This window comes from Calliopsis andreniformis, chromosome 4, assembly GCF_051401765.1.
Source record: "Calliopsis andreniformis isolate RMS-2024a chromosome 4, iyCalAndr_principal, whole genome shotgun sequence".
NCBI lineage: Eukaryota > Metazoa > Arthropoda > Insecta > Hymenoptera > Andrenidae > Calliopsis > Calliopsis andreniformis.
Window position 1 is genome coordinate 11,588,893 of NC_135065.1, and position 12,327 is coordinate 11,601,219.

Here is a 12,327-nt window from a genome sequence, read left to right on the forward strand (position 1 = left end):
TCGATGCACTACGAACAGAGGGAAGTCGTATCGATACATCGTGCGCTCGTCAGTTAGTTGCTTCTTAATTGACCAACTGTCGTCTTGTGTAACCGTTCGATGGGATTTCGCGGCAATGAAGCGTGATTGTCGAGTCGATTAAGTACAGAAGGTACTTACGCGAAGGTAGACGTAGAAACTTGACCTACATCGAGTTGAATGAAATTCAAATCGGTTCAGTCCTACCGCTTTCAAGTTCTACAAAAGAACCCTCGATCTCTAGGCTCCCGTGTCCTCGTAGCTTCCTCTTGTCACGATTACAGAACACCCTCACTAGTTCACACCTTCTCACAGAGTGTTTTCGAAACCAAAATCGCGAGCACTTCGAATTTCCCCCAAAATAAGTTCGAAACACAAATCCTAGGAGCATCGAGAGCTCTCTAGTCCAATTGTCCTCTAGGATAATAAATCAAAGGCGTAGTAGCGTCCCATCCATCGATCTCCTCGCTAGACTGCACAGCTCTCTTCTGGCAGTTTAAAATCAGCGTGCTGTGCCTTGGACTGCTTGGCGCAGATCTGCATGTCGTCTGGACGATCCCAGGCGATCCTAAGCGGAAATTCTTAGCCCCTCCTCCTGGGAAGTACGATTCGCTCCCGATGGTCCAATTATTTCTAAGCTGCGCGTTCTTGGAATCAGGTTGTAACCTAGACTGGGCCAGATCCTTCATGTCTATCTGCGTCTCCTGCTCGCCTAGTTTCTCCACGCAGGGGCAGGAGTTGCTGGAGGACCTCCAGCTCTCCATGCACGAGGACCTCATGGCGCAGGAGATCTTAGGCTTACAGGGACTATTGTCCACTATAGCCTCCAACTGACTGTTCACTCTGGAGCACTTTTGGTCCAGCTGATCGGAGCTGGCGAAACGCAGGCGCTTGGGTGACTCACTGGAGCACCTCATGAAGGTGGACCTCACTAGGGACTTGTTCTTCAGAGAGCTTCGTGGTATCAGAGGGTTCGTGGCGCTGTGTTTCTTAGTGGAGCCGTTTCTTCTAGTCTCCCTTTCCATAGTTCGTTCTTCCCTCAACATGGGGTCCTCTCCAATGAGCCAGTAGGTCAGACGCTCGCCTTTTCCTTTCATGGAGACCAGTCCCCTCTCCACCACGCTGAATCCTCCGAGTTGATCCAGGAGGTCCTTCGTCTCGCTGCTGCAGTGGATCTTCAGCGCTGCAAGCGACAGAAAATTCTTGATTACATATTTGAAAGAGTTAAACGGGGGATCGTGGTAAAGGAATGCTCACGCGATCCTGTGGACTCCATACGGCTGGCAGTGTTCACTGTGTCGCCGAATAGACAGTAACGAGGCATTTTTAGACCCACCACTCCGGCGCACACGGGCCCTGAAGTAAAAGTGTGTCAATTGTAGTCGACGTAGTCGTAAATTTCGCTGTTGTTTTCTCTCTGAACTCACCGGAATGTATACCGATTCGTAGCTGCAATTTATCGAGGGGCCTGTGCCGAATGGTGAACTGCTTGATGGCGTCTAGGAGGCACAAGGACATGCTGGCGATTTCTCCTGCGTGCTGAATACCGTTTCGTATCGGCAGTCCGCTTACCTGTCGGCAAATCAGAGATTTATCGGATAGAGTCAACTGGTTGAGATATTTTCTCGTTACGTGACTATAGTTTATACAGTGATTTTAGACCACTCACCACCATGTAAGCGTCCCCAATAGTTTCTACTTTATACACGTCGTAGTTTTCTATCGTCGAGTCGAAGCAGGTGTACAGGTCGTTCAAGAAATCCACCACCTGGAAATAGAGGGTTTCAGTGATTGGAAGTTTTATCGTAGAGGTGCGGCAATTTTACCTGCAGAGGTGTGCTTTCAGCGGACATCGCAGTGAACCCGACGATATCACTGAAATAAATGGTGACGCAGTCGAAACTCTCGGCTTCGACTTTGTTTCCCCGCTTTAACTGCTCGGCCACGTAACGAGGTAACATTTCGTATAACAAAGCGTCTGGGGGAACAATGCTACTATAGTGGAGTTGAAAAGGGATATGAAAGTAATTTCATTTAAGTACTGCTGACCTGTTTTCTTCTTCTCTTCTGTCAATTGGTCCGTTCGTTCGTCCACCAAAGCTTCCAGGTTGTTCGCGTACTTCTCCATCATGGCCATCATGTTGTCGAATATGTTTGGCTTCCTGGAGAAGTGGAATTTATATCGTTTTTAGGAAATTGTTAAAGAAGTTCTGAGCCTATGATCCTTGAATGTTTCACTTGCGTTTTTAGATTTTTAGCTTCCTGTATTTCTATATTTTTAAATTCACGAACTTCTAATTTTCTCTTCCAAAAACTCACATGCCCTTCCTCAGAGGTCTCAGCTTGTTCCTAATAATCTTGAAGTCTGGCCGAGTCTCAGGGTCCTCCGCCCAGCACTCGATTAGACAATCTCTCACGAAATGGAAGCAGTTCTCGAGCTGGTCCAACGGTGGTCTGAGATAATTCAAGGAAAACAGAGTAGCTGACAGGGTGAAAACAGAAGCACATAAAATTCAAGCTTCTCTAGGCGTCGATAGATCGCGACTCATAATTAAAATAAACTACCTGAATGGCTCTTTGTCTGGTTCCCTCGCGATAACCTTCTTCAATATCTCCGAATTGGACAGCTCTGAGATCCCGAAAGGGCCATGTCGCCCTTGCAGCTCGTAAAGAACAATCGCGAACGAATAAATGTCTCCCCTTTGATAATCTCGATAAGTCGGCTCGTGTGACTTCGTGGATCGCAATAATTCAGGCGCTCGGTACAGTAAACCTGCAATCAGAATTGTAAAATAAATGTTTCCCCAGAATTAAAAATTAGATCTAGAATTTCTAGAACCAAATGTTCAATTTTTCACGGAATTTTCTCTGCGGTACCGTGGTATTTCTTCATGACGTCGCAAGGCTCGCATTCGGCGTCCTTTTTGAACTCGTGTAGCCCAAAATCCGCCAGCTTTACGACCCACCGAGAATCCACCAGACAGTTTGATGTGCTCAGCGAGCCGTGATATTTTATTACGGACTCATGAAGGTAGATCATGCCCTGAATAAGAAAGAAACGATGATACGCTCGTCAAATCGATCCAGCAGAATTCGTCGCGAAGTCGAAGCGTTAGTAAAATTCACGGGGGAGGAAAGTTCGCAAGCATCGCGAAACTTTGCCAACGAGTTCCCTCGAAGGGACAAAACTCCCAGCTATGATTCAAAAGACTCATTCGACTGTAGAAACGCTTATACGGATCGAAACCCAGCGAAGGAAAAAATCTAAGAATCGTATATCGGGTTCAATAAAAACTGCGGGGAGAGAACGCACCCTGATAATGTCGCCGACCAAGGACGCCATGAACATGTTGTCCAGCTTCATGTCCTCGTTCTCCAAAATGTCCTGACGAGAAAAACAGGAGCCAGAGAAAATTACTGGGGACTGCGATATTTCGTTTAACTTAATTACAAACCGTCTCTTCGGACGATTACCTTGAGACTGCCACGTGCACAGTATTCTACAACGATGCATATATTCGGTGGATCGGTGCAGGCGCCGATGAAAGCGTTCAAATTATCGTGACGCAAGTCACGCATCTAAAGAAATCATCCTTTGATTTGCATATGGACATTCGACGCTTCAAGGAACCGTGGATTTCTAGGGTACTCACCACTTTCAGCTCCTTCTTCATCTCACGCGTGATCTCGATGGATTTTTTCCGCACCTTCTTTACCGCGAATATGCGCCCCTTATAGACACCGATTTGCGTGTAAATCATGGAATATCGAAAATCGGCGTCGGGGTTCGAGCTCAGAGAGACCTGGCTGGTCCTCACGATTGGCTGGGTCTGGGCATAGAGACACATCTATTTTAATATTTCTCGATAATACAGCGACAGGGACGAACTACTCGAGGGGTCAGCAACCTTAGATTTTATTTTCTCCGAGGTGGACATGGGAGCAGCGGAATGGCGTATCGTTTACATTCCGACGGCGAAACGTTATAATAGAAATCAGAAGCCAGCTCGGGATCAATCGAGTCGGGGAGGGAAATAACAGGGAGATGGAAAACCGAGAAAGCAGGGTGGACGAAGGCGAGGGTGGAGCGTTTACCTTGGAATTGCACTTCGCAGGCGCCTCGTTGACTCTCGCCTCGTCCTTCTGCTCCTTGATCTGTATGTCCTTGTAGTTCACTTTCCAGAGCAGGGAATCTAGCTCCTGCTCGTACTTCCAGTTCCTGTACAGCACCAGCATCACTGCCGTGATGATTAGCAGGAACCCTCCAGCTATTCCGCCGATGATCTCTCCCGTGTGAGCTGAAAGATTAGATTAAACGCGTCTCATCTCTTCTACCTCTTACCCATGTCTACCCAACAATCGATCCGATTGTTTCTCAGCGTCAGTTCCCAAGATTTGGGTCAGAGATGCATCGATCGCCCCTTCTCTTTTAATTGTACCCCCCTGTCAGTTTCGGACACTTTAAATCGCGAACGATCGAGCAACAGGCTGTTGCGTAATCGTGAGCGCCTCGGTTACGTGGCTCCGCGGGTTCGATCTCAATTAAAGGGAACGAAAAAGGTACCGCGGGAAGGAAGGGCGGAAGGCGTTCCCTCAACGATGGATTTACATATGGAAATCGGCGGATCTGAACGGCGGCCTTTATGATGTATTCTCGATCACGGTCTTAAAAAGGTCCGGGAGAAAGCTGACGAATGGTAATTCGAACAGCAGTCCCTGGTCGTGGTTCAGGGAACCCCGTGCGTGTTCAGATGTTGGCGGGACGTGTTCCGTGTCTGGAGCTGGGCACTTTGTCTTCGATACGAATGGTTTCGGGGAACGATTTTTTTGGAATACGTACAAGTGCATTTTTCACCGTGGTAGCCACAGTATGGTTCGGCGATCGGTGGTCCAACGCCGACCCATGAAATTTCTCTCGTTAATCGGAGCTTCTGAAAGGGAAGACGGAAGATGTGAGAAGAGGTCTGGGTGGGTATGATTGGTGAAACGGTGAACGTCTTACTGGCAGATTCGTGCCGTTCTCTTTCCCCACGAAGTAAGCTATGGGGTATAAACCGTGGCCCTTTGTGGGACGATTGTCCAGCGCGATGAGTGTGTAATTGCCTTCTGCATCCCCGTTTTCGTCCATGTACACCATGTACCTGAAGAGATAATACATGTCTTATGAACAGAATATATAGGATCGTGAATTCCTGCGAAGGAACACGAGGATTTTTATTTCTGCTCGATTTTTACTCCTTTTACTTTTCTGCTTAATTATTCTTCCGTGATATGTAGTACAGTTATAGCTAATTTTATTTGCGACGAGAGATAATGATTCTTATGCAATCGATCTGCAATGGCATTGAGGAGAGAAAGGTGACAGGATGAATCGATCAGTCAGAGTAGAGGAAGATCCACGAGAATCTGAGAGCGTAGTTAGCAGTGTTCGCTACGCGAAAGCCTTAATTATTTCGTGGGGTCAATTATAATTCTAGACGCTTGCGTCATCGTGATAATGATCGCTACTGCTTTGTTGGCGTCGCATATTTTAAATTGTCTTGGGCGAAGCTTCATATTTCTATGGTGCTTCTAATAATGGACCCTTGGACTAAATTCCATAGTAATTCCTTGTTTCATTTTTTTGTTGAGCAATTATAGTCAATTTCTATTTTAATTATTGAGTTGATGAAGAAATACCGTCGAATTCCTTGAACTATAATTATTGAAGTATTCAGAAAATTTGCTTTAGAGTCAAGGAAAATTGAAAATCAGAAAATAAATTTTTCATGTTTCTACAACCTCAGACCCCACAGATTTAGAATTCCTAATTTTCAGAAAATTCTTTAGCACTCCCACACTTCTCTCTGTCATCAAAATATGACTGCAAGAAGACGAGACGTTCGTCTAGTCAGCAGACTCATTTTCGCCACTCCATACTCTGCCCATAATTCTTGCCTTAATCAGCAAGTGGCTGGGCTTTCACGACAAGATAGAGGCATGACGAATTGCCTGTTTTCCGTCTCCGTAGACGCCCCCGCAGTACACAGATAGTAATTACTTCGTCGAAAATGCATCGATCGAAGGAGAATTTTTCTTCTGACGAGACCTCGTCGGCACCAAACTGATTTGCATGTCGTAAAACGCGCCGATAAGGGCCCGCGCCCTGTGGCTCCCCTTTGGCTCGATCTTCCGACGCTACCTACCCCATGGCGCTGCGATAATGAACCCCGTAAAGAGCCGCCACCATCTCTCTGCCGTTCCTCGGGTCTCGGTTCTCGTCCAGGGCTTTCAGCAACGATCTCTCGTAGAGATGCACCGCGTCGTACAGATACGCCGTCTCTGGCACGATCTGCCTTATAACACAAAAAGGCAATTACGTTTAAGGTTACACAGAGGGACTTCTTTCTTACATGCTAGAAGCTTTTGAGGTAGTCTTCTTTTAGTGAAAGTGGTGGGAATTTACATTTTTAGTTTTTCAAATTTTCAAACATTTAAATTTTCAAATATTTAAATTTTCAAATTTTCAAATATTCAAATATTTAAATTTTCAACTGTCCAAGTCTATAAGCTTCTAATTTTCCAAATCTCTTAAAGACTCATTAGAAGATGCGCATTAACCCTAGGAATTCTCTTAATAGTCCACATTGGGAGATTGTAATAGTCACCTGAACGACTCCCCCAACATTCGCCAGAGGGTTGGTGAAGTTGAATGGTGGTCGTTGCCTGTAGGCGTTCACCAAACGGGTGAAATTCTTGGAGTAGATCGGAGCAGAGGCGACCACGCTGAAGTAATTGCGGTATGCCTTCAGTATGGACGAATTCGTTTTCTTCTGCCATAATCCTCGAAAGTACTTGTCAGGCCGTTTTTCGTCGTACTGTTCGATGTCGACGCCGACAACCCAGTACTCCCCTGGGACACGAATTCAGGGGACGTTTTTCTCTCTCCTCGAACGGGGATTTAACGTGAAATCGACGGAGGAGGTGCGCGGAAAAAGAGGAGCAAAAAAAGAGCAAGGACGCGTCTGCTTTCGTTTCTCAGAGATCGTTAATCATTTCGAAGATTCATTTGTTACTGCTACCTCTACTTTTTAAATTATCTTTTTCTGATAGAAGGGGCAGGTCCTCTTCTAATTCGACTGACTATAAAACTATAACTAGTGACAGACTGCTCTCCAGTATATGTACCTGATTATGTTACAGCAGATTTATACCTTTTTCCAAGAGCTTCCTTTCGTCCAGAGCCATCAACAGCCCCATGTGCTCATAATAATTCCCTAGAATCACGTAGACTGGAACAAACGTGATATCAATGCGTTAATCTCTCTTCGAACGTGCCAGTGCACCACGTGTGGCACACGAACGTCGAACGATTAATTAGGGCCGCGGGATTATTTTTGGAAATCGGATAAACAGCCGCGAATAGTGATGGTGGAATTACGAGCAGTATCTATTCACGACGCGAGCTTCTCGCAATATACGGGCTATCGTTCACAGATTCATGGCTCTGTAAAACAATCAAAATGCGGGTGGGTTTATTTTAAACGTCGCTGTTTGGAAAAATTTCGCCTCTATCGTGTGAATGAAAAAAGAGGGTCACAGAGTCACATTCTCCACGGGGCATCAAGTCGTTCTGCTTTGCTACTCACTTCGTGTCTCTTGATAAGTCTCTGTGACATGCTCGTGGAACGGATTGGTCATGTGAGTGACGTGATAAGGCTCCTCCCAGCATCGGAGGTAGTTTACGGTCACACCTGCCGCCTCGAACGATGACAATATCGTCTTGGCTATCGTCGACATCTTGTTGAACTCGAACAGGGTCGAGTTCATATACATAAACGTCACCTAAAAATTTCAGTGAATAAATAGGAACCTTGTATCCACTTTCGATTATCTTTTTGCCGCTGTTCTTCTTACTTTGGTCCAGTTGAACGCCATCAGCACAGACACCACTGATTTCGAAATCTGCGTGTCTGGTGGCCTGGTCCTCGCGAACGTAGGGAACTCCTTTTTGTCGGAGGACTCGCGATGCGTGCAGAACTAAAAGCAGACAGCGTTCAGAGGCGATATGGCGACCGACCTGAATGCGACGTATCGCGCCGCGCGATATTATTGCGACCCGGAATTCAGGTGGACGTACCCGACAGGTAGAGAGATAAATGGCTCGTCGGACACCACGTGCAAGCCAGTTTCAAATTTGCATTGGGTTTCTAGGTTGGGCTATTACTAGGCTGGAAGCCAGGGACACGTAATGCGTGTGATTAGTGTGGTAGCTGGACTCGAGATATAGCGGGGAATCGAATGAAAATGCGAGGAAAATTTATCGTATGTGAGGTAAAATGAATCCATTCGGAATGGGAACATATGCAGTATTTAAATTAACTTTCAGGCTTTTTTCCAGAATTATTCAATTTCCTAGAGGCTAAATACTCTATTAGATTATCTGCGTAATCTATTTTTAATCCATTTAAATATAGTAGATTGTTAGATATAATAGATGGCTCAGTTAAAACCAGAGAAACCATGAAATTGATTGATTAATTACCCCTAGAATTCCATTAAGAAATGTAGTCACCCAGGATCGATAACGCATCGAGAGGTGTCTCGGCTCCCGAGAAAGCGGAAGAGGAGCGATTACTCCTATTTCTGAAGACGAGTCGTTTAGTCTTGCGCGGGTCGATTCGAAAGCTGTAGCTCGCGTTAAACGGATCGTAAAACGGCACTGTTATATTCCCTGGCAATATGGTCAAAGTTCGAGGAGGAAGCTATTCAATGATCTGGATTATTTGCTCTGAAGAGAAATGGTCTCTCCTGTCCCGTTAGCGGTGGTCCAGCTGCTGAGACAGCCACCAGGATTAAAAGAAACATAATAAATTACGGGGGAAATAGTGTTGTCCGTTCCATCGGCCAGCATCGTTTCTCTCGCGTCTTCAACCGTTAATTACAGAACAATTTCGCCTCCTCTTTCTCCGATACCATTTTTCCTTGTAAAGTCTCGACAGAATTATCGCTAATGAAATTTCTCGATCACCTCTGACCCGCGGACAAGGAAAATAGACGAAACGACTGAGGGCTCGGTGGCGTTGAATGGGTTAAACGTGTCGTAACCTCGGCTCTGCACATTCGTATTCCATGGTGGTCGGCGAATAATTTATTTCCTCGGTTGGCCCGCCGCTCCTGGGATCTTAAACCGCGCATTGCACCGCCAGATCACGTCGGAACAAGCGAAAAAACGATCGGGCGAAACACTTCGGGGGGGGCCGCGTGTTCGAGGCATTACATAGGTGCTCGGTTCTTGGGTCGTATGTCGCCGTTATCCTGGCCAACCTGTATGAAGTTACGTTTGTTTTCATCGCGTGCTGCATTTTTCACGATCACATCTTTTTCTCGGGCAATTCGTGACACCCGCGAGATATACGAGGACGGATTCGTGAAAGATCGCATTGGGGAGTTACTATTGGAAGCTGAACAGTTTTTAGTCTGCGGGAATGGTGTGTAAAAAGCTGGCATGTTTCTATGGGCGAGTCTAGGTAATAGAATTTTCGACTTTGGGATTTTTATGTAGACAAAAGTCTGCTAAAAGTTTTGCGTTATTTACTAAAAAGTTGGTATGAATTCAAGTCTGAAAACCTTTTCAGATTCAAAGGGTTCAAAGTTTGCTATTCTTGTGAACCTTTGAAATCGAATGACCCTTCAGTATAGACTAGCTGGATTCTGAATCCTATCGACATGCACGGATCCAAGGTACCGCAATAAAACTTGCTCCGAGCTAAAAGCATTCATGGGGCAACTTGTTACTCGATCGAAGTGCTTGCAGAAAAGGAGCGGAAGAGCGCTCAGCGAAAGAAACCACGCCAAGGGGAGGTGCTCTGGACTTTTTCTAGTTGCACTTGCCAAGTGCCTACAGTTACGTAACTGTGAAAGCCTTTTGTACTAAAAACCACGTAAAAAGTACCTCTTTCTGGCTCTATTGTCTTCTCTACGAAAATCCGCGCCCTCTTAAAAGTGGAAAACTCATTGGGAAATCTATTTCCCTCGCTTCAGCTTTGGACTATTCGACGCGCAGTATTCGTTAATCAGAGAAACAGATTAGAGTCAGGCTTCGAGGCGAGCTTCGTGCTTGACTGGGGCACTTTATCAGGGTGTTACGAGGATCAAGCGAAAGTGAGGATTTACTTACGTAAGATATCATGGGGAGGTTGAACGCTGCCGCCATTCTGCCTTCGTGGATGCAGGTTTCCTGGGGACCAATGTAAGCGCTGATGTTCTTCGTCCAGAGATCAGCGGTCCTCAGGATGCTTGTTTCTTCCTCGCCATAAGTCTCTGCAACGACGAACTCGAGCTTGTGTCCGCGGCGGCCCAGTTCACCTGCGTTCACCTACGATTTTAAAAATTCATATAGAGTGAATCATAGTTAAAGACTTTATAAAATCTAGGGCTTCGTAAACTCGAGTGGCTGTCTCTCTAATTACTAGACAGAGCTTCTCAAGAAACGATAAGAACAACGGAGAGTTCATTTCTTCGAAAACAAATGGAATTTAGAAATCGAGGTCGTTTTCCTCGATGATTAATAGAATTGCACAGTACTTTGGTCAGCGATAAGCGCGCCAAGGGAGTTCCTAAATTTCACTGTTCCTAATTAACGACTTCCGCGCTAATTGCGGTCGGCTGGTGCATTCGACGAGGGAAAGTGGTTCAATTACCTCTTCCACGGCGAGAGATATAGCGCCGGATATCCGGTAGCCAGGACGTTGATACTCGAAGTCCCCTGGGCGTCTTTTCGAGCCGGTGATGTAGCCGAGGGTGAAGGTCTCCCCGTCGGCGCTCTTATCGAGCAAAACGTGGATCGCCGTTAGTAATAGACAGGCCCTCTCCACGGTTGCCAGTAGCATGCCCAGTTGAGGAACCTCTGTAAATTGAGTCACTTTAAAGCGCGGCGTCATCGACGCTGGTGTCCATCAGCGAAAGGACAGTTTCTTGCACAAGGGATTTCCACTGTTTTCCACTAACTCGATCACCCGCGTTGACCCATTTATCATCTTTGAAACACAATATTTCGTTCTCGCTGCAGCGTTGTACCATTTGCAAGCGATGCCAATAAAAGCATGGGCTTGCGGGCGAAAGATATAGGGAAGGTAATGGATGAAACCAGTAAGCTCGACGGGGTTGCAATAAACACCATCAATCTCCTATGGAGCGCGGCACTTCCTCTTCCTACTGCTCGCCTCCGCTTGCCCGCGAACCACGAGCCACTGCGATTTCCTTTTTCTCGGGAAACTATTGTGTTAGCGGGAGATGGAGCGCTGTCGATCGTGGGACTTCCTTTTCGATCTTGTTCGATCAAGGTTTGTTATGCTATGTGACACCACTATGGCTGCATAGCTTTTCTGCTTTTCCATAACGTAAATACAAAGAGAAAAATTGTTGAGAAAAATATGTCTGACTCGGGGCTTATTCTACTGATTTTTCTATGTCTGACTCAGGGCTTATTCTACTGATTTGTTGTGCCTACCTCAGGGCTTATTCTACTGAATTCATTGTGTCTGACCTGCCTAGTGTACGTCCACAGTAGAATAAGCCACAAGTCAGACACATTTCAAGGATATTTTTTCCTCATGCAGAATCATCTCTGGGGATTTATAATTATTTGTGTTCAATTCTTGCGAAAACTTTACTTTCTCAGCGATAAAGTAACCCACCTTATAATTAAAAGAAATCAATGAACGTAGTTTATTCGCTGGTTTACCTATCTGTAGATGGGATCTCCGAATCAAGGACAGATGCATCCAAGTGCATCATGTTATGGGATATGCATATGCACGTGCCCTCGCAGCGAGAGTTTCGCCAACGTGATCTCGAACGAGTCGACGTTTTCCCACGAGCACTGCTCGCAGGAAAAGTAATCGACTGGTATCGGTTGGACTCGTTGGTTATTAATCAATGCTGGTGACTCAACGTCTCGCTCCTCCTTTCTTCTTTTCCGACTCGCGTCTCTAAACACACTGCCTTCCCTCCCGATTGCGTAATTCTAGCCAGCGTGTATTTAGCATCCTGCGACGACCTCGTCTCTTTTTTGACGTATTATGAAAATAGAGCAGCATTAATAATAGGTCGAAAACGCTGCCGTGCGACTGCTATGTTCGCGATGGACATTGAAACGCGGGTGAAAGAACGGGGGCAAAATTAGATACTGCCTGGATATCTTGTGGGCAATCTTTTTTAACTTAAGACGCAGACAGGAGTGACAAATGGTGGTAGGAAGATTGATTCTCGAGTAATTTTTTGGGAGACTGTTTGAAATACTGCGGGATTAGGGAGCACTTCAAATTA

At 45.9% G+C, this 12,327-nt stretch overlaps 1 protein-coding gene across 2 annotated transcripts; it reads right to left on the reverse strand.

Moving 5' to 3' along the window:
* Positions 1-401: 401 nt before the first annotated feature.
* Positions 402-10,889, reverse strand: LOC143177841 (guanylate cyclase 32E). Of its 2 annotated transcripts, none has more exons than XM_076376085.1 (22): positions 10,701-10,889; positions 10,178-10,375; positions 7,915-8,037; positions 7,647-7,842; positions 7,212-7,289; positions 6,666-6,910; positions 6,204-6,349; positions 5,021-5,159; positions 4,859-4,949; positions 4,114-4,316; positions 3,672-3,848; positions 3,493-3,597; positions 3,332-3,403; positions 2,896-3,061; positions 2,584-2,791; positions 2,338-2,472; positions 2,068-2,180; positions 1,845-1,996; positions 1,688-1,786; positions 1,446-1,590; positions 1,276-1,374; positions 402-1,201 (listed from the first exon to the last, which is right to left on the reverse strand). In XM_076376085.1, the coding sequence occupies exons 1-22, from the start codon at positions 10,887-10,889 to the stop codon at positions 420-422; spliced, it is 3,861 nt and encodes a 1,286-aa protein (XP_076232200.1). In that variant the 3' UTR covers positions 402-419. The 2 variants fall into 2 exon arrangements, with proteins under 2 accessions (XP_076232200.1, XP_076232201.1); XM_076376086.1 differs by having other exon boundaries at positions 4,108-4,316.
* Between the last annotated feature and the right edge of the window lie 1,438 nt (positions 10,890-12,327).